We start from the raw sequence: 18,396 nt of genomic DNA, 5'->3' as shown, positions 1-18,396 counted from the left end.
GACTGGGGGGGTGCTGCCTTCTCTCCTCTCCTGCTATTTGCATTTAATTCTGGGATGATTGGCAATTTAAGTTTTCACACAGGAGATTTTCAATAATGCCTCTGAATATCATGGGTTTTCTTACTCTACCTAGCAGAATGGGTGCCAAACACACGTTTACACATCTCACCGAAGACGTGCCTGTAAAAGCACACACAGCCAATCACCCTGGCGCTTAAGCAGACAGGAAAAAGATCACATCCATGATCCTTTTATTGTAGTAATAAATTGTCTTTTCCACTTTCCTGAGCCCTTTTTGTCTGAGGGACAAAGAGCAGGACTGACAGCTACACCACAGACGATGTGCAGTTCTACCTCTATAGACTACAACTAAAACCGCGTTTGGGCTTCAAAAAGGCAACGCAAGTCAAAGCAAAATACATTTATTGAACCATAATAATAATAATAATAATAATCTAAATACCAACTGGGCTTGTGTGAAAAAGTATTTTCCTCTTAGAAAACTTTTTTTTTTAAGACCAAACTGCATTAAGAACCGTTTACGGCTGGATAGACAGTCAGACAGTCTTATGAAGCCAGTTAGGGCTACGGGGCTTCATCAATCCACAGGGAGATGCATCATCTACACACGGAGACGACTTGGGACAATAGAAAAACTTCACGGAATACTAAATTTATTTTTTACTTGTAGACTTATTAATCATAAGTAGCGCCCAAATATTGTGCATTATGTATTTTTGGTTGATTTTCTTCTTCTTTGGGTTACATGCTAACTGCGGCTAGCTGTATTCCAAGTCCTCTGGGTTAGGATCACTTCATCGGAACACACTGAATGCAGCACTGTAAAGTTAAACCTCCAATCACAACCTTCAACCTCAGTCACACATTCAGATAAACAAGGCGGCAGCAATCGGACATTCAACTCGCAAAGCATAATACCAAGCAGAAAACAGAATCACCAGTAGTCTTATGTTTGGATGGTTCATCCGGAAAACAGTGAGAATATTCTAAAATGCAAATATATGAATCCATTTTCTGTCTATTTAACATAATTCAGAATGACCAGACAAAATAAAATGAGTAATAAAGTCATCATCTCTAAAGCCGCAGCGTTTTAATATGGCTGCTATGCCTGTAAAATTTGGCGAAATGACAATGCATGGTTTGCCAGAAGGAAATAAGATAGTAACGGCCAAACCTACACAGCATAAACATTTTTGGTCAGGTATGAGGAACTAAATATAATGAACGTAGACTGCAGATAAATTGAGTAACTGGGCTTAAAGAAAGGCCAAATTGCCCCAGAGACCAGCTACCCATGAGCTGAACGCCACTGACCTAGATTAATACAAACCACAGCAACGCAAGAGTATTAAACACACTCCAGTTTCCTGTATCCTGCCTTTAGGTCTGTGTGTGAAATGATTCCATCTGTCAGTTTCAGCTGGGCTGTGAGAACCATGCTGCCCACACACACACCGACACACACATATATGGAGGACACCAAGAGACACAGACACACACGAAGGGTGGGAACGGCAGCCAAGGTGGATGTCTGGCGGTGTCCACGGAGGGAGGCGTGCGAAACGGTGGCCAGTGTGAAAGGCTTGAAGATGCATGAGCTCGGGGGGGGTCACAAGCGTGCATGGCTGCACGGCTCAAGTGCAAGACTTTATACATTTTGATCAAATATTTTTGTCATTGCAGTCTGAATTAGCCTCTTTTCAACGTTTGAGTTTCAAACTTGAGCACCCTGAGGTGTGTGTGTGTGTGTGTGTGCGCGTGTGTGTTTCTCTCCATGTATGCATGTGGGTACGTGTGTGTTTGGCCGCTTTGACGTATATGTGCATAAGGCATGCTTCAATAACCAAGGACAGCAGCCGGTATTCAAGATATCGAGCTGGAGAAACATAGACAGCCAGAAAATAAAAACCCCTCAGCCACCTGTGAGCAAGATCCAAGATGGAAGTGGGGAGGGGGGAAAAAAAGAGACAAGGGCATAGACAGATTAGGAGGGACGGCTTATATTCAGGAGAAAATAAAAGAGAGAGAGAGAGAGCTCAGCAGCAGGAGGCAAAAAAAGAGAAGAGAAAGGTCAGGGATGAGACTGAACTAAAAGAGGAAATGCACGGGAAGATAGGTGAAAAGTAGAACATGTTCTTTTGAGTTATTTGAAATAAAGACTTTCGACTTCCTGTGCACGCTGAAGTGAAAACGCTTTTTTTCATGATGCGCTCTTGAAAAGAGTCATACAAAAGAGCACATCCCATGAGAGGTGCAGAATATAAGCAGAGCGGATGACCAAGAAAACCGTGCACGGAAGACTTGGGTCACATCCGTTGTGAATCGATATGTACGAGATAAGGGAGCCGCCCACTTTGTTCAATTTAAAATGTGATTGTGCTGCATTTTTGTGGCTGTAGGTAAAATATAGACCATCAGCAAAAATTCCTGACCAGGCGAAACCAATGAACTGGAGTGTTGCCATCGTGACAAAGCGCGCCCGTATCTTCTGATCGTACAACGGACCCTTATTGGATAAATAATCATCAAGTAAAAATGTGCATACAATGAAATGTTACATATTTATTATTGCCTACTTGATGTGTCCGATGTAGTATAAAGAAATACACATGTAGAACTGTTGGAAAGCTCGCCGGACAGCCATTCCTGAAGGCAGACAATGTCCGGGGGGGGTATTCACAGAGGACTGAGTAGGAGGGACTCGCTCCTATCTGGCTCAGTGAAACATTAACCCACCGTAAATCCTTTTTCTTTGTGTTCAGGATCAGGAATCAGACGTCTCCGAACGGGTGAAAATCAAACAATGTCTTTGTGCGAACAAAACCGATGAGCTGAAAAGCCAAGCATTCCATGTGAGGCTCTCTGCAGCCGCGTATCAAAGAATCAGCCTCAGGCTCACCAAACATTAGTAATATCCATATTCATATAATGGAGAGAGCTGCGATGTGAAAAGACTCCATCTCTCAGCTCTGTCAACAGAAGTGCTGCTAGTGCATCACTTCAAAGCACAGATGAGTGACGCCAGGCCGGAGCACAGCCAGCCTCCTTCGCTCTCTGCAGATAACTGTGTGTGTGTGTGTGTGTGTGTGTGTGTGTGTGTGCGTGCGTGCGTGTGTGAACACCGAAGCAGCGGTGCCGATGTCCACTGCTCATTCACTTCAATGGGAAGTGCAGCCTCTCACTTAACAGTGTGGTTAAGGAGTCAAACGGTGTCATGGCCATCTGGCAGACTTCCCTGATTGGACGCCTGCCAGCATTTAAACAAGCAAAGAGGCCGCGAGATGCATGAAAGTGTGGTAAGAGGACAGATTTAATCTGACGTACAAGAATAAAAATACACCCATTGGCCTCATGCCCCCCCCCCCCCCACCCCTCCTACAAAAATACAAAATCAATTCACATCAATGTGACTTCCACAGTCAGTAGATTTGCTCATGGGGTAAAGGGTTACTACACAAATGGCAACTTTTTTTTTGTTGTTTTGCAGAAAACCTTTAATTGCATGTATGTACAAAAATCAATGAAACCTGGTTTTAGAGCATAGATTTTTTTTTTTTTTTTTTTTTTATCAACACTATTACCGCCACATTGGATCCCCAGTTGGGGTGTTTTTATTATTTTCTTTAAACCATTGATGGCAGACAATGAAAAACTGCAAAACCTTAGGTTTGTCATCAACAGCTGTATCAGGTATTCTCAGACAAGCATGTCCTCATCGTCCACCTTGGTCCAAAGTGCAGCACCTTCCTAATCTGGGCCACAGTTCTGGACTTAACCCCTAACCGGTTTGATACAGACAAAAATACCATGTGGGACAATCCATCTGAACAAAGTACAGAACTGCACTGACAAGACAGGAAGAGACGGCCTCGGTCCGATCAAACCGAACCGTCGTTTGTGTGCGTGAGGATCATTTACAAATATTTATGAATTTCAGCAAACACTGCTGTCATGTAAATGGGGCCTAAACTCACAGCGGGGGACAAGAGGCGGGAGTTGAAAATGAAACAAGCTGAGTAGCTTATTAGCCATGTTTTATTCACCATCCTCTGTCGGGGGGGGGGGGGGGGGGGCGGCGGCGGCTCCTAGCAGACAGATAACATGCTTGGCAGCTGAGAGAGATTTTTTGTTCTCCTTAAATAACCCCTTTTATTGAAGGAAATTATGCACAATACCAAGAATAAAATCCCAAGGAGGAGAAAACAGAAAGAGGAGCTTTTATGACTAAGTAGCACTCGGATTTTAATCGTTAGTTGAACACCAGCTCTTAATGGACGTCATTAGAAATACAATAGGGACAAAAAAGGCATAAGTTAATAAAATGGCTCGCGCTACGGTTTATCTAGCGCTTAACATAAACTCAATGCCTATCTAATGGCATCACCAGTGTCCCTGTGTCCACACTAAATAAGCCACAAGGCCAAAGTCCAGGGAGATCCATACGCCTGGTGGGTGGCTACTGCTAACAAAGCAGTTCATGGTAAACCAAGGACCTCACAACAGGGCTACCCAGCCATGTCTCCAGGGGCCAGGTCTTAAGACGAGCAGTCCTCCCTCTGCCACACAGCATCAGCGAGCTTGTAAAACAAGCCATTTTAATGTCACCCGCATCAGAAGCATAACACAAATACACAACAGATGCAAGTAAAATTATTCTTTCTTCTGCCATAAAAAAATCATTTATGAAATAGGATATCAGGGCTCCTGTAATCAGTTAATAAAACGAGCTGCTGCACCTTCCACAGTTATTAGTAGAAGCACTCAGGCAGCGCGCCTGCATTCTGCAAGTGTACATACCGCACACATCCCATTATGCCGCACAATCATAGAGCCATTAGCATTTAAATCTGCAGCAACAGCGCTCCTTTCAAAATGCCACTTTTTACTCCTCTGCAAAGAGAGAATTCTCCAGTTGTCATAAACAACTCTTTTTTTTTTCTCGCTTTATTCAAGGACCTTTCCAAATGTCAGGGCCAATCAAACACAACGGGACAGGTCTCCGTGTGGGAAATAAATTCCAGCTCAGAGGCCAGAGAGGAATATTCTGATCTAAATATTCATGCGACAGGAAGGCTCACTGACTGTTGAGTGTGTGAGAATCAAACCGTCTCCGTAGCGAGAGACAGCCGAGAAAAGGAGGCTTTTTTATTTTTTTTTATTTTTATAAAACTCTTTTCTGCCTCTCACCATTTCAAAATGTCAATGTCACAGACCCACAATGGGCAGGGCTCAATGTGCCCACTAGTGACTCCCAAAAAGCCCAACTCCAACACTTTTTTTTCCCCCTCTCCCCTTTTTTTTTTATAGCTCCGTCAGCAAATTTGGGCAGAAACGTTTTCTCTGTGAAGTGGTGCTCAGCAGAATGGCAAACAAACAGAGGCCATCTCTGCACCAGCCAGCGCACACTTCAGCATTTTAGACATCTCTTTCAGCTAACAGCTTCCCTAACATCAGCAGGTTGGATCCTCCTGACACAAGACTATGTCAGCCGGACTGGAAGAGGGGCTCTGTCGAAGCACAATGGAACCTTTCCTCCTCCTCCTGCCACCTCCCTCCTCACAGGAAGGAAGCAACAACAAATAAAAAAAAGAAATATAACACCATAAGTGTGCCTGAACTTTCACTCGACGTTAATGTGTGCACGATCCCCTTCGGTTGAAGTCAACAGCTCTGTATCTGTTCCTGTCTCTCTCTCTCTCTCACTCACTTCCTGTCTGCATTCGCTTTCCGTCTCCTCTCTCAAGGCGAGGACGTCCAGGAGGACATTATTAGCTGTCCATGTTAACAAGCAGTGTGGCAGCAACGGCGGCAGAGGCCGGTTTGGTAACAATGCGAGCCTTTTCTCCGCCCCGGCGAGAGGCGCAGGCAGTCGGGACAGCCTGCTGCGTGCAGATGGTGCTTTGTCTCTGACAGTTCCTGCAAAAAAGTGACACACGCGCACAAACACGAGCGCGCACGTACATGCACACCGGGTTGGAAGAGGGTGCCGCTATTCATTCCTAATCCTCTAGTGGTTCGAATGAAAGTTAACGCCTATGCCAAGCGATGGCGAGATGAGGATCAAGTCCTTTTTTTTTTGTGGTGACAAACACACCGTTCCATGTTTAAAAAAAAGACCCTTTTATGTGTCCACGCTGCGCCCCTACCTCCTTTCCCGTCCTACCCTCCTCACCATCTCTGGCGTAATATCCACACATGCAGTCGAGAGCAATTAGGACTTCTTTGGATGAAAATGGCCGGTCATTAAGGAGGAGCAGGGATTCCGAGTGTAATGGTTTTTGCCAGGTGGGAGGCTATTAGGCAGCCAAGTAGCGCGAGCAAACTCCCATGGTCATAAACGCGGGGAACAGTAAACATCTCCCGCTGCCGCCCAGGGACTTTCCTCCAATCCTATGATGAGCTAATCATTTAGAGGAAGGTTCATTTATCCACAATGTACCCACCGGCCGTGATTAAAGCCACAGTTTGCAGATGTTTAAGCACAGCTGTAACTGATAGCCTGAATAAAGAGGAATAACTGATGCCCACGTGTCCCTTTTTTTGACACGTGTCCAGCTGTATTCCATTAATTGAGACAACTTTCTCATTGCTTCGGCGCAAATGGGGCTTTGCCATGTTCTTTTACGTACACAATGACTTTATATCAGTCATGTCATTGTTTAATCATTCATTTAATTGGACAGAAACAGCTCCCTGAATTCAAATGTTTGCTGCTGATGGTGTCGTAAATATGATAAACAATACATTTGGGGGAGTTTTGCTATTATTTTCTGCAAAAGGACCAAATGACTATATAAATAAATGAGAAAAGCACAATTTCCTTTAATGATGGTATAAACACACACACACACACACACACACACACACACACACACACACACACACAGGGGGACTTACAGAGCGCCCCATTTCCTTTCAGGCACTCAGAAAACAGGCCTTATCAGCGATGAGAATCAAACACCTGCTGCTGCTGTCTGGTGCAGTCCACAACCGCTCTCCCAAAACTGTCCTTCAAAAGCACAAACCAAAAACGGCTGAGTCACAAGCAACCGAGACACAACAGAGCAAGTTATAACAAGCCAAACACAGGTGGTGCGACGCGCGAGCGTACGTACGCCCATTCCACTGCACAAACAGAAGGTTTCACGATGACTGCTCTTTGAGCACGAGGCACAGAACAGCAGTCGTTTGAGCAATAACTGAAGTATTTCCTCATCACGGTAATTCTTTGAAAATAAACAGTGCTTACTTTGTGACTCGCGCTACTTCACGGGACAAGCGCCGTTCCATTCCATCAAAGCGAACGATAATACCAGAGTCAGTTCTGAACATGCCTGAAGAGCTGCATGACGGAACCACAGCGGGGCTTTGTGAAATAAAGAGGAATTGAGCACCGTGCTGAATTCCATCATGAAACTAAGAAAAGAATCGCTCATTTAAAAACACTCGAAGCAAAAAAAAAAAACTAACTACAAATTACTGAACATGGATGGATAGACATACATAATAAATACATTAAAAACACTATCTCTATATGAATAGGGAGAGCGACTCTGAGAAATCCATCCATGCCAGTCAGTGTAAGTTTACCCATTAGCTCCTCTCCGCAACAAGCAGCACAATCACATGACAGCAAAATCCTCTCAAAGCAATTCCTCCGGGAGCATTTAAAGCCCGTTAGTGGCCCGGCCATTACGGGGATTCTCACAAGAGTTCATTTCAGCAACAGCCAAATGACGGTGTTAAATGGAGTATTTAGGCTCCGAGGATGATCGAGCGCTCGGAATTACATCACTTCTGTGACTTCAAAACAGGCAGGCAGTCAATCAATGCGGGCTTTTCTATCGTGCGCGTTAGCTCTTTGATTCGGTTTCTCAAATCGTACAAAAAATAAAAAATAAAACAGACATGGCAGCAGTTGCACGATGGTTTGTCTCGTGGACTAACTTGCACGCGCCGCCCGGAAAGAAAACTGCGTTAAGCACAGGGAAACGCAGCAGCTGTGTCTTCGTCTCTTCCTGCATCGGTGCACTCGCTCCCGAGCTCGCCTCTGCGCTACCCAGTGTGTCATAACACAGTAGGAACACACAAACGAGTCCATGAACAAGCACGCCGTACAGCAGATCAGCCACGTACAGGCACAAATCATGTGCCTGATCACAGTGCACGGACTCCAGCAGCCACCGGGGGAATAGCCATCGAGGTAAACGAGACATCAGCGCTCCAGTACAAACAGAAGAACAGTGAAAGCTACGATCAAGCACAGAAACGTGTTTGACAAACGACCAAACCAAAGACATCGCAGGAGCCGCCGCGTGATGCCTTCGCTTCGGGAGGCTTCCTTTCATAGCCGAGAACACGCAGGCCACAAAGACGAGAGGAGCGTTTCAACCCAGGTTGGAGTTGAAGGCGGGTGGAGAAAAGGGAAATGTCACTCAGTACTTCATCGGCATCAAATGACATGTTTGTTTGGGGGTGATCTCCGGAGCAGATATTCACACAAGTTCATTCCTCTTATTCTATAAAAACAAAAAGTACATTTCATATGGAAACGTCTGGCTCTTGAACGTGAGAACACACATCATAAATGTGTGTGTGGGGGGGGGGGCAGATGTCCATTGCCAGCAGCACATCTGCATAGAGCCTCCATCCCCACCCAATGAAGGCCAGACAATGGCCTCCTCCTCCTCCTCCTCCTCCTCCTCTTCCTCCACTTGAAGCTTTACTTCAAATGCAGAAAGAAAGAAGAAGAAAAAGTGTGGAGTGTAGCTTTAAAGAAAAAAAAAAAAAAGCTGTGCCCCCACTCTTGTCTGTCAAAACAGGATAATGGAAGGATTATCATGTCCTGGAAATGTTGCAGGTGTTAATACGGAAGCCTGATTGGGTCATTAATTAAGCGCTCAGATGACCAAGTTCAGATTTGTTATTCACACGCTAGCAAGAAATTATGCACGAAAAAAAAAGACACGAACCAAACTTTTGGTCAAACTCCAAATATTTGCGATTATTTTCTTCTAAAATGTGATTTGTATCGAGTTTTTAACCCCATGTTGGCCTTCACCTTAGCTTATTGGGAAGTTAATAAAGGCAGTTCCCCCCACTAAGACGGGGAGTATCGGCCAAATGTCTGCGCCCCCCCCCCCCCCGGTGATGGCGCAGGGACACATGGAGGAGCGACGCGAGTGTAGCTCTCTCTAAACTACAGAATACCTCCGGTGGAGCTAAAGCATCTTTTTTGTTTTTAACACCGCCTTAGCAACAATCTCGAATCCTACCTCGGCTGGTTGTTTACCGGGAGTTCAAACGTCGTCTTCGGGGGCTCCAGGAACAGCATCGCAGGCTACGCATTTCAAATTCGCTTGTTATCTCGGATTTAGATAACGATCCACCTTTTAGAATGACATAAAAAAACAAAAACTTAATCCTGAACGCGACGGGACAAACCCGTAGCCCCGGTCGGTTTTAACGGGGGGGGGGGGGGGGGGGGGAGCCTCGGCTGTCGGTGAGCCCCGGTTATCCTGCTGTTTACTTCTCCGGTTCATAAACACTCGTTTTCTTTTCCTCCTGCCAGAACTGAGAGGTGCGTATCAGTTTGCTTTTTCCTTTTTTTCTCTCTCTCTCTCGCGCTTTTTGAGCGAGGCGGAGCCTTTGCCCACTTCTCCCTCGCACGCACGCGCGCGCGCGGGCTCGCTCGCTCGCTCGCACGCGCGCACAGCGTTGATCGAGTCTTGGAAGTTGATGGAGGAAGGAGCCGGAGAAGGGAAGGGAAGGGAAGGGGGAGACGGAATAAAGGGGGTTTCTGTGGTTTTTATTCCGCATCATGACTGAACAAAGTTTGCAGACGCAACATGTTTATGATACATAGAAGAAAAAAAACACACAAAAAAAAACATCAGTGACGTGTAATGGAATCTGCACATCAAAAGGAAGATCAAAAATTACGCCTAGGATAGGCGCTTGGGCCTAATAACCATTTAATTTCATTCATTTTCCAATCGCTGTATCCGTAACCGGGCTGTGGGTATTGCTGGAGCCTATCCCAGCTGTCCACAGGCAAAAAGGCAGGGTACACCCCGGACAAGTCGCCAGTTCATTGCAGGGCCACACACTCACACCTACGGGCAATTTAGTGTAACCAATTCACCTAAACTGCATGTTTTTGGTGGTGGGAGGAAGTTGGAGAACCCAGAGAGAACCCACGCAGACACGGGGAGAACATGCAAAGTTGGATTAGAACCTGTGACCTTGCTGTGAGGCAACAGCGCTGCCAAGGCTATAGTCATAATAATGGGCAATGTTTCTAAATCACTTATTCTCCTTTCTGCAACAGCATCTGCAAATTCATTTTTCGTCGTTCTTGAACTTATTTTCTCTTTCAAAGTGAAGTTAAACTGTCTTTCAGCACAGTCAGGTCATTCACATAGAACTATAATCAAATAAGCAATTGGTTGAACGAATACCAAACTGCTGTCGATCGATAGATTTAGGCTTCCTAGACAAAGACAATGAAAATCACTGTTAATCACTGAACCATTTACATAGCTTCTGTTTTACACATTGCCATAGTTTCTGTGTCATGTACCCTCCGTGTGGCTCCAGGCCTGGGGGGGGGCTCTTGGCCCAGTCCTGACTGCATCTTTCCCTGTGGGTCATTTAGTCTTCAACACAATGCAACTGCTGGGTAAGAACCCAAACACTCTAAAGAGCCACACCAGCCAACAACAACTGAGGCATATGTTTTACGGGGGGAGAGGATATGGGGAAGCAGCAGATGAAACGAGCCGAATCTCTGCTGGGAAGCAATAACTCCGTAATTTTCGTACGTTAATTTCGTAAAATGAACGTAGATAACATGTAATACGCCTCTGTTGGTATCCTTAATTTATTCCTATGGCCGAAAGTCCCTTTTTGTCTTTCTAAAATAAATCATTTTAAACAATTCCGCATTGTTTAAAATGATTTATTTAATCCTAGAAAAGATTGTCTGCCACTTATAAGCATATATTATGTTGCTTTTTTTTATTATTATTATAGATCTAGATCACTTAATAAAGAAGAGTAAGGTTCTTTATTAAGAACCTTACATTTTAAATAACCATCATGACTAACATTGCATTCCCCCCCTTCATCGCGCTCGAGCCACCAGCCATGGGAATAAATCGGTATAATCTTGAAAATGATTAAAATACTCACCGCATTAGAGCTTGACATCATGATTTGCCTTTGTTTGTACACCATTTTGTTAGAGGATGACAGTCATCACACACCTCTAATCTGTGCAGCGGGTATTTGAGAGGATCGGTGGTGTGCGACTGCATATTTCTGCGGGAGCGACATTATTTCTTCCCTCAATCCCCCCTGGCAGAGATCTGAGTGTTTGACCTTTTTAAAATGCAAAGCAATTCTTCGACTCCGGAGAGTGAACGGGAGGCTCGTGATTGTGCCACTAAATTTGAGAGACTTAATGCAGTAACTCACAGAGAGGGAGAGCCGTTCTGCACCTGCTGAACTCAAGGCTCGGTTACGGGGATACAATAACATCTCCGAGGGTTATGTTAATCTTTAAAGACGAGTTATTCTCATGCTGCTCCATTCTTTACCGCATCTGAATTAAATTCCACTGCAACCTTGACTCAGTCTCGCGTGCTCAAATCTCCTTATTGCAGAGCAGTTCTTATTTGCTTTGTCCAGAATGTGTATACAATAACACATAAATCTATTATTTTATCAAACATCAGAATAAATTGCTTTAATCAATTTATCAAGTATATTCATTAAGTCCACCAATTCCTCCTCCACTTCATCACGATTCAAAATAACTTTAAATATATACCTGTAGGTAATTATTCCACCTTTGAACTGATTTTTTTTACATTTTTGACATATTTCCTCCTTCTCGATAAAGATATGGTAACGAGGAGCTCATGGGTGTGTAATTTACATTTGATAATGATGTCAGATTGAGAGTGTGCCATTGTACTGCATGTACCTCCTCTGACAAATACTTATACGTACAGCAGCAGGATTTCTTTAAGTATTCAAACAAAGCCACACAATCCCACATTCACAACTAATTATTCCACATTAAGGCTTCTGATACATCCACAGCAGACTTTAAAACAACATCTTCACCGGTTTATATTTATGCCTCCAACAGAATGCAAATGAAGCAGGTTTTCCCCTTTGACTGGAGAACAAGTGTGAAAACGGTTAATTATAGGTTGGGGGTTGTTGTTGTTTTTTCCTTCTTCCTACATCAGGAAATAGAAAACTGCACGTTTAAGTGAAATATAAAGGCCTTTTTTAAGGCTGATTTTATAAACTATAGATATAGCGTATGCAACAGGCTGAAAACAAATCTCAAAGAGTGAGGAATATATAGGAGATGGTGTACAAGGAGCGCAGATGTGCAGCCGGTCTTTTAATCAAGTGGATTAATCAAGTGGAATAGATTTATTCATTTCACCTAACGAGATCAAAAGCTGTGATCCTGTGGTTGTGCGGGAACAGAGTAGATGAAGAGGTGGAGTTTTTGAAGTTGTGATGAAATACTTGGTAATGTACAAAATGTGAAAAACCAGACTGAGCCTCTGTTTGAGCTGAGGAGCGTGTCTCTGTCCCGGGGATAGAAATGTGTCGTTCGCAAAGCTGCCTCTGTATCATTCTCCGTTGCTCTAAATATGAAGCATAAGGGCAGCAATCCAAAATGTTGATTCTGCTTTAAAAAAAATCTTCACAATATCAGCTAATAATGCGTTTGGAGAGCGATGACCTCTGCCAAGCACCCCAGTCTCCCTACGTTGTGATTTACGCCAAATATAATGGCCCTGCATTTATTTTATCTTTATTTTTAGATTCCTTAACGATAAAAACAAACCTTTAGAAATTGGATTCACATTGATATAATTATTAGATTTGATGTTATTCACAAAAAAGCTCACTTTCAGTAGTGGCAGATTCTTTTGGATCTTTAAATCCGTAGCTTTTGAAGATACAACAAATCTTGTTTGTCCACTACTAATTCCACAGTGTCTTGGTCAAGGCCAGCAATCCGGGTCCGATCCGGATGAAATTCGGTGGTGGAATAGAGGCCCCCCCACCCTACATGACTGTGCCAAATTCCATAAACATGTGTCAATAATCAACCAAGATATTGAAGATCAAATTTTGAAACTCCATTTACTGCAATGTTAACGAAAATTCAGAAGTGATCCAGAATCCAGAATCTCTGGTAACATGTCCTGAAAATGTCACCACAATCCGTCCATAACTTTTTGAGTTGTCCTGCTAACAGACAAACGGATAAAACATAACCTCCTACAGGCGGAGGTGAATATCTAAATCTCAGTACTACAACACAGAAACCATAAATGAAACCAAACACTTTTTACTGCTAATACTAATCAGCTGTGCGTACAAGCCAGAATGGAATACAATTTTCTTCACATAAACTTCATGAAAAATTCATATTTGTATGCACTATTTCCTTGTTCCCTCCTGAGTTGAATACTTGAGCACACAATGTAGGTCTTTGTTTACAACTACCCTAATGTAATTATACTCACCACCTACGCGCAGATTAGCATGCAGACTATGTCGGAGGCTTGAGAAATACAGGGCGGAATGTGATTTGGTGCAGCAATAGGTCTCGTCTTCTGAGGCGGCGTTGCTCCGGCGCCGTGATGCCAGGTCAGCAGACCTCACGCTTGCAACACGGGAAGAAGCCCTGAGCAGGACAGCGGCTGATGAACTACGTCAATTAAATACACATGTCCAAATGTAAAGACACACAAATACCCCCCCCCCCCCCCGGAGCTTCATGGCCAACCTATAGCACGGGATCTCTTATCTCCTTCAAACAAACTCCTTGAGTGATGGGAGTGTTTTAAGGATGTTATCTTTTCCTCTGTAGAAATAAGATGGCCAGCTACCTTTATCACCGGCCTCAGACTCTGGAGGGCCCCTGACCATTAACCGGAAGGAGGAGAACTGGGGACAGCCAGGGAGCTTCACACACCAGTGGATTGACTGCAGGAGGTTTGAGGGATGGAGTTGGTTTAAAACTAGCCAAGGAGGCCATTGTCATGTCTTCAACGCCATTTTGGAATCTGCAGTTGCCACGTGGGAAAAAAAAATGCTGAATGTTTGAACAGGATGAACATGGCAAACACAAGGAAGGGGCGGTTCTGTGAGAGCCGGCGCCTCGTTATTAAAAAGGAGAAAAAGCAAAAATGATTCTAAAGAAAGCATTAATTGTAATTGGCTATGGAATAAAAGGAAATTTTATTTTGATTATGATTTATCGTTTAACTGCAGCATCTCCATGACAAGTTGGATGTTTGACAAATAGGTAATAGATTAAAAAAAAAAATGCAAGATGCTAAACTTCCTAACTTCCTAAATCAGGATCCCGCGCCACCCCTCCAGTTAATCGAAGGACAGTTTGGAAAACGTTCAAATTATTCTGGTAAAGTGAATAGCTCAAAAAAAACCCCTCAAAATTAAGTACCTCTTTAGTTCATGGGGGATAAATACAATTTCTTGAAATTTTGGAGCAATTTGGAGTCTGAGACCAAAAATCCCACTCACAAAATGAGCCTAAATTAAAACTTGCAACCATTGAAAAACTAAATTGTAAAATGCACTCGGCCGTTGTGTGTACAAACCAAATGCAGATTTCGGTTGACAAAGGCTAATTTTGCTTTGTACATGCCAGAGTATGACAAACACAGCAGTGCAGCCATTTCAAACACAAAACACACACACACACACACACACACACACACACACACACACACACAGGCTGACACAAATCTTTCTTGTGCTGCCGTCATTTCAACTGGCTGTAAAATCCACCTCTTGTTTTTCAAAGCATTTTTTTTCCTCTTCTTCCTCCAACAGGTGCAAAAGCTCTCAGCTCAACACATCAAAGAGACGCGTGCACCTGTGAATAAATCACAGTCAACGTTGGAAATCCAGACCACAGTCTCCGAACACCAAAGAGGCAGGATTAAAATGTGATAAATTTAATATTCATGAGGCGCAAGCTTCGGCGGTTGAATGCTTGTTTACTTTGTCTTTTGTCCCAGGGAAGACGCTCTGATATTCCACCAAGCAACTGTATTTACATATACCGATTTCATGCCTCTCCATAACACATGCCTTTGCCAAGCAGGGCACAAACAACACACAACCACATACCGGCCAATGATTGGCACAGTAGGCTCTTCTCAGATTTGCTGCCCCCCCCCCCCCCAATGAAGTATTAAAACTGTCAATCTGACAGAGCTCATTAGAGTTTAGTGTCAGCATCGTCCATGCAGTTTGAGTCTCAGTCTGAGCGGTGGAAAATCCAAAAGGTAAGGTTAGTCTGTTCGAGAGAGAGCAGTCGTTTTCGCAACTGCATCTCTTTTAAGTGTTTTAGATCAAAGTATTTGAAGTATCAAAGTATCATTACGAACCCGCTCACAGTAAGCCCTCGGTGCCGCACACCTGCAAGCATCAAGGCGACGCACGTCAGATGATCTCAAAGTTGTTGTTTTTTTTTTATGCTTTCTTGCACAGAAATGTTGCATTAAAGTAATTTTACAAGTTGGTTAGTGTGCAGGAATTCCTTTTTTTTTTTTTGCAAGATAATCTCAAAGTGAAGTAGCTGAATAATCACAGTGTGTTGAATTCCTCACAGCTTTTTGCTCTTTCCATGTAAAAACAAATTCACGCCGTTAAAGGAAAACTCCCACGATGCCAGCACTGCGAGATAATCGCTTAATTACTACAGCTGAAAGAAAGAAAGCTTGGCAGAAAAAAAAGAAACCGATTTCCTCTGTGGCTGAAGACAGACGCCAGCTGGTCAGAACATACTCTGGAGAAAACATCAGCTGCAGTGATTGGGGGATCCTCCTTTCTTAAGTGCTTTTCTCACTGCTTTATTCACTCCCACGCTTTCTCCTCTCTTCTATGGACACACACACACACACACACACACACAATGATGTTGATATGAATTGAATGAATATAGCTGGATTGATGTTTAAATGATGCCTCCGATCTCAACATAATTCATATTACACCGGGAGTTTTTCTTTTCTATCCCACACAATTTGAACGTTGAGCAGCTCTGCTCGTCGGCCCAACAGAGAGCTCGTGTAGATTTGCTGCCCTCTCCTGTTCCGACTTTGCAGTCATCGTCCGATGGAGTCCCTGCAGGCACTCTCCAGAAAGTTCACCTGCCCACCCCCCTCCCTCTTCTACACCATGTCCCCTTTCATTGATGCCTGGATTGTACGGACCACCTTCCGGCTTGGCAGGTGCTGAGTAGTCGTATCGTCCGAACCACATGAACTGTTCTCCAGCCCGTGCTGCAGCCGCCTTTGCAGACTTCAGCTGGTGGTTGTGGGGGAACCGCCTGTTGTTGCCGGACGGACCACAAAACGTTGCCTGCTTCTCCTTAAAATCTGCCTGGTACACCGTGACGTGCCCCTTCGTCTCTTCAGAGCCGTTGTCATGGCAGAGGCAGAAGTGGGAGATGTGCTGCCTGCGATGATCAAAGCACTTCCTTCGTCCAACTCCCTGAAGCATATAGCAACAAGACATGGAAGAGATTATTTTTACAGTGTAGTGCAGGGATGGATCTAAACATGCATGTATTTCTCTTCATGCTCACCTGGCCGAAGACAGAAATGCTGTTTCTTAAAGAATGCTTGTTGTCGTGGTCTGAGAATGGAAACTCTCTGGAATCCTGCAAAGACACTCACATTGGGAGGAGAGTCCCTCTACAATAAAATACAGCCGAGTGGGACTGCAACAAGGAGGCTGCTTCTTTCTCAGCACAAGTGATGTGATAGTGCCATGAATATTTGAAAGCCCTGGGCCATCCCAAACGGCGTGTTTCTAGTGTCAGCGTATACCTGCTGAGTTTTCCATTTAGGGTAGCGCTCCAAGTTCAGCATCTGAGGCAGAGAGGATTTAACCTGAGTCAGCATGATCCCAGTGCTTGTACAAGTCTCACGATTTCTTGTTTCATTTTCTGGAACAACTGAATGAGCAAACTGAAAAGGGAAGGGGAAAGAAAGAAAAGAAAAGCTGATTAATCCACAGGTCTGATTGTTACGAATCCCAAATGATCCAACTGTGATGAAAATGAAGACATTCCCACCCATTTTCCATCATCACCCATCGAAGAATACCGCTTTCCACCCTTTACCATCTTTAACCGAGTCCGAGATGTGGAGTCCACCGAGTGATTTGCAGAGTACACCAACAACTATACTGCAAACACTGGTCACTATGGGAACATGCAGCTTGCAATTTGATACAGGAAAACAGTTTACCATGGAGGAGTAGAGGTGGATGTTTTAAAGGGAAAATCTGTAACTTCGATTCAGCAAAGTGAAAATCTGGAAAAAATGAACTGAATATAAAATTCCCACTTCTTATTACACATTTTGAAAGATGAAGACATTTTCCAGACAGTCTTTGTGAAAACCTTTTCTGTTCATTCGCTAAGGACAGTCATGGTGTCTTCAATTGTTTTCTCTCCTGGGTGCCAACAGAGCAATAGCGTTGAACTTAGAAACAGAATAAAACAATACATACTTCTATAAAATAACAAACTCATTTGTGATTTTCTTTTCCTCAAATATATTTGACAATACATTTTAATTATCCACAGGCCATTTTAAACTAGTAAACATTTAACCATAGGTTTCAGGTTATTTAAATATCTTGAAACATAAATAATACAAATTCAAATCAAAACTATAGTTATGAATGATTGTATTAAATACTTAGCAAGATGTGTGGGACAAAAAACAAAATCAGACACTCTGCAAGTTCCCTGGAGTGAAAAGGGGCAACTTTAGTTGCTGACAATTAAACATATGGAGAAATATGGCAACTAAAATATGCTTTGATTAAATTTAAAAGAAAAAGCAGAAAGATACTATTTCTCATAACACTACAAGGAATAATCCCCCGGTGACGGAAAACTCTCTATGACTGCTGAGATGCATGTTTGTGCAACAGTGGAAGCAATTCATGGTATTTATTCAATTAAAAAGCAGCCATTTAAATATAGTCTAAATATATGTCTTATGGTGGTGCCCCCTTCAGGTGTTTGACCAGACCTGGTGAAAACATCACATCTGCAGCATTGCCATGTCCATAAATTCACATTTATAAGCGCTTAAAGTCAAAGCAGAGATCAGAAATTCACTCACCTTCCTCCTCTTCGGCCGGTCCTCCGTCCACCTTCCTCCTGGTCGAGTTTTTAACCTAGTACCATAATTTGAGAGGTTGATTTATTAAGAGTAAGGACATAACAGCCATCACAGCGTGTATTTATAACGATTCATTCGTTGCCATTATGTGATA

At 43.5% G+C, this 18,396-nt stretch overlaps 1 protein-coding gene across 1 annotated transcript; it reads right to left on the bottom strand.

Annotated features, from left to right (window-relative positions):
• Positions 1 to 16,110: 16,110 nt before the first annotated feature.
• Positions 16,111 to 17,230, bottom strand: tex36 (testis expressed 36). The gene is made up of 4 exons (XM_068741634.1): positions 17,180 to 17,230; positions 16,932 to 17,072; positions 16,688 to 16,762; positions 16,111 to 16,593 (listed from the first exon to the last, which is right to left on the bottom strand). Exons 1-4 carry the CDS (start codon positions 17,228 to 17,230, stop codon positions 16,111 to 16,113), a joined length of 750 nt encoding a protein of 249 aa, XP_068597735.1.
• Positions 17,231 to 18,396: the final 1,166 nt, after the last annotated feature.

Source organism: Brachionichthys hirsutus, chromosome 7 (genome assembly GCF_040956055.1).
Source record: "Brachionichthys hirsutus isolate HB-005 chromosome 7, CSIRO-AGI_Bhir_v1, whole genome shotgun sequence".
Classification (NCBI taxonomy): domain Eukaryota; kingdom Metazoa; phylum Chordata; class Actinopteri; order Lophiiformes; family Brachionichthyidae; genus Brachionichthys; species Brachionichthys hirsutus.
The sequence above is the reverse complement of the archived record's forward strand: the minus strand, read 5'-3'. Positions and strand labels throughout refer to the sequence as shown.

What these genes read in the sequence shown, in the direction of transcription:
- tex36 (XM_068741634.1), bottom strand. Translation starts at nt 17,230, where the DNA reads ATGGTAAAGGGTGGAAAGCGGTATTCTTCGATGGGTGATGATGGAAAA. An exon ending in TGGGTGATGATGGAAAATGG is followed by an intron (nt 17,073 to 17,179) that starts GTGGGAATGTCT and finishes TTCCCTTTTCAG; the next exon opens with TTTGCTCATTCAGTTGTTCC. An exon ending in GCATTTCTGTCTTCGGCCAG is followed by an intron (nt 16,594 to 16,687) that starts GTGAGCATGAAG and finishes TATATGCTTCAG; the next exon opens with GGAGTTGGACGAAGGAAGTG.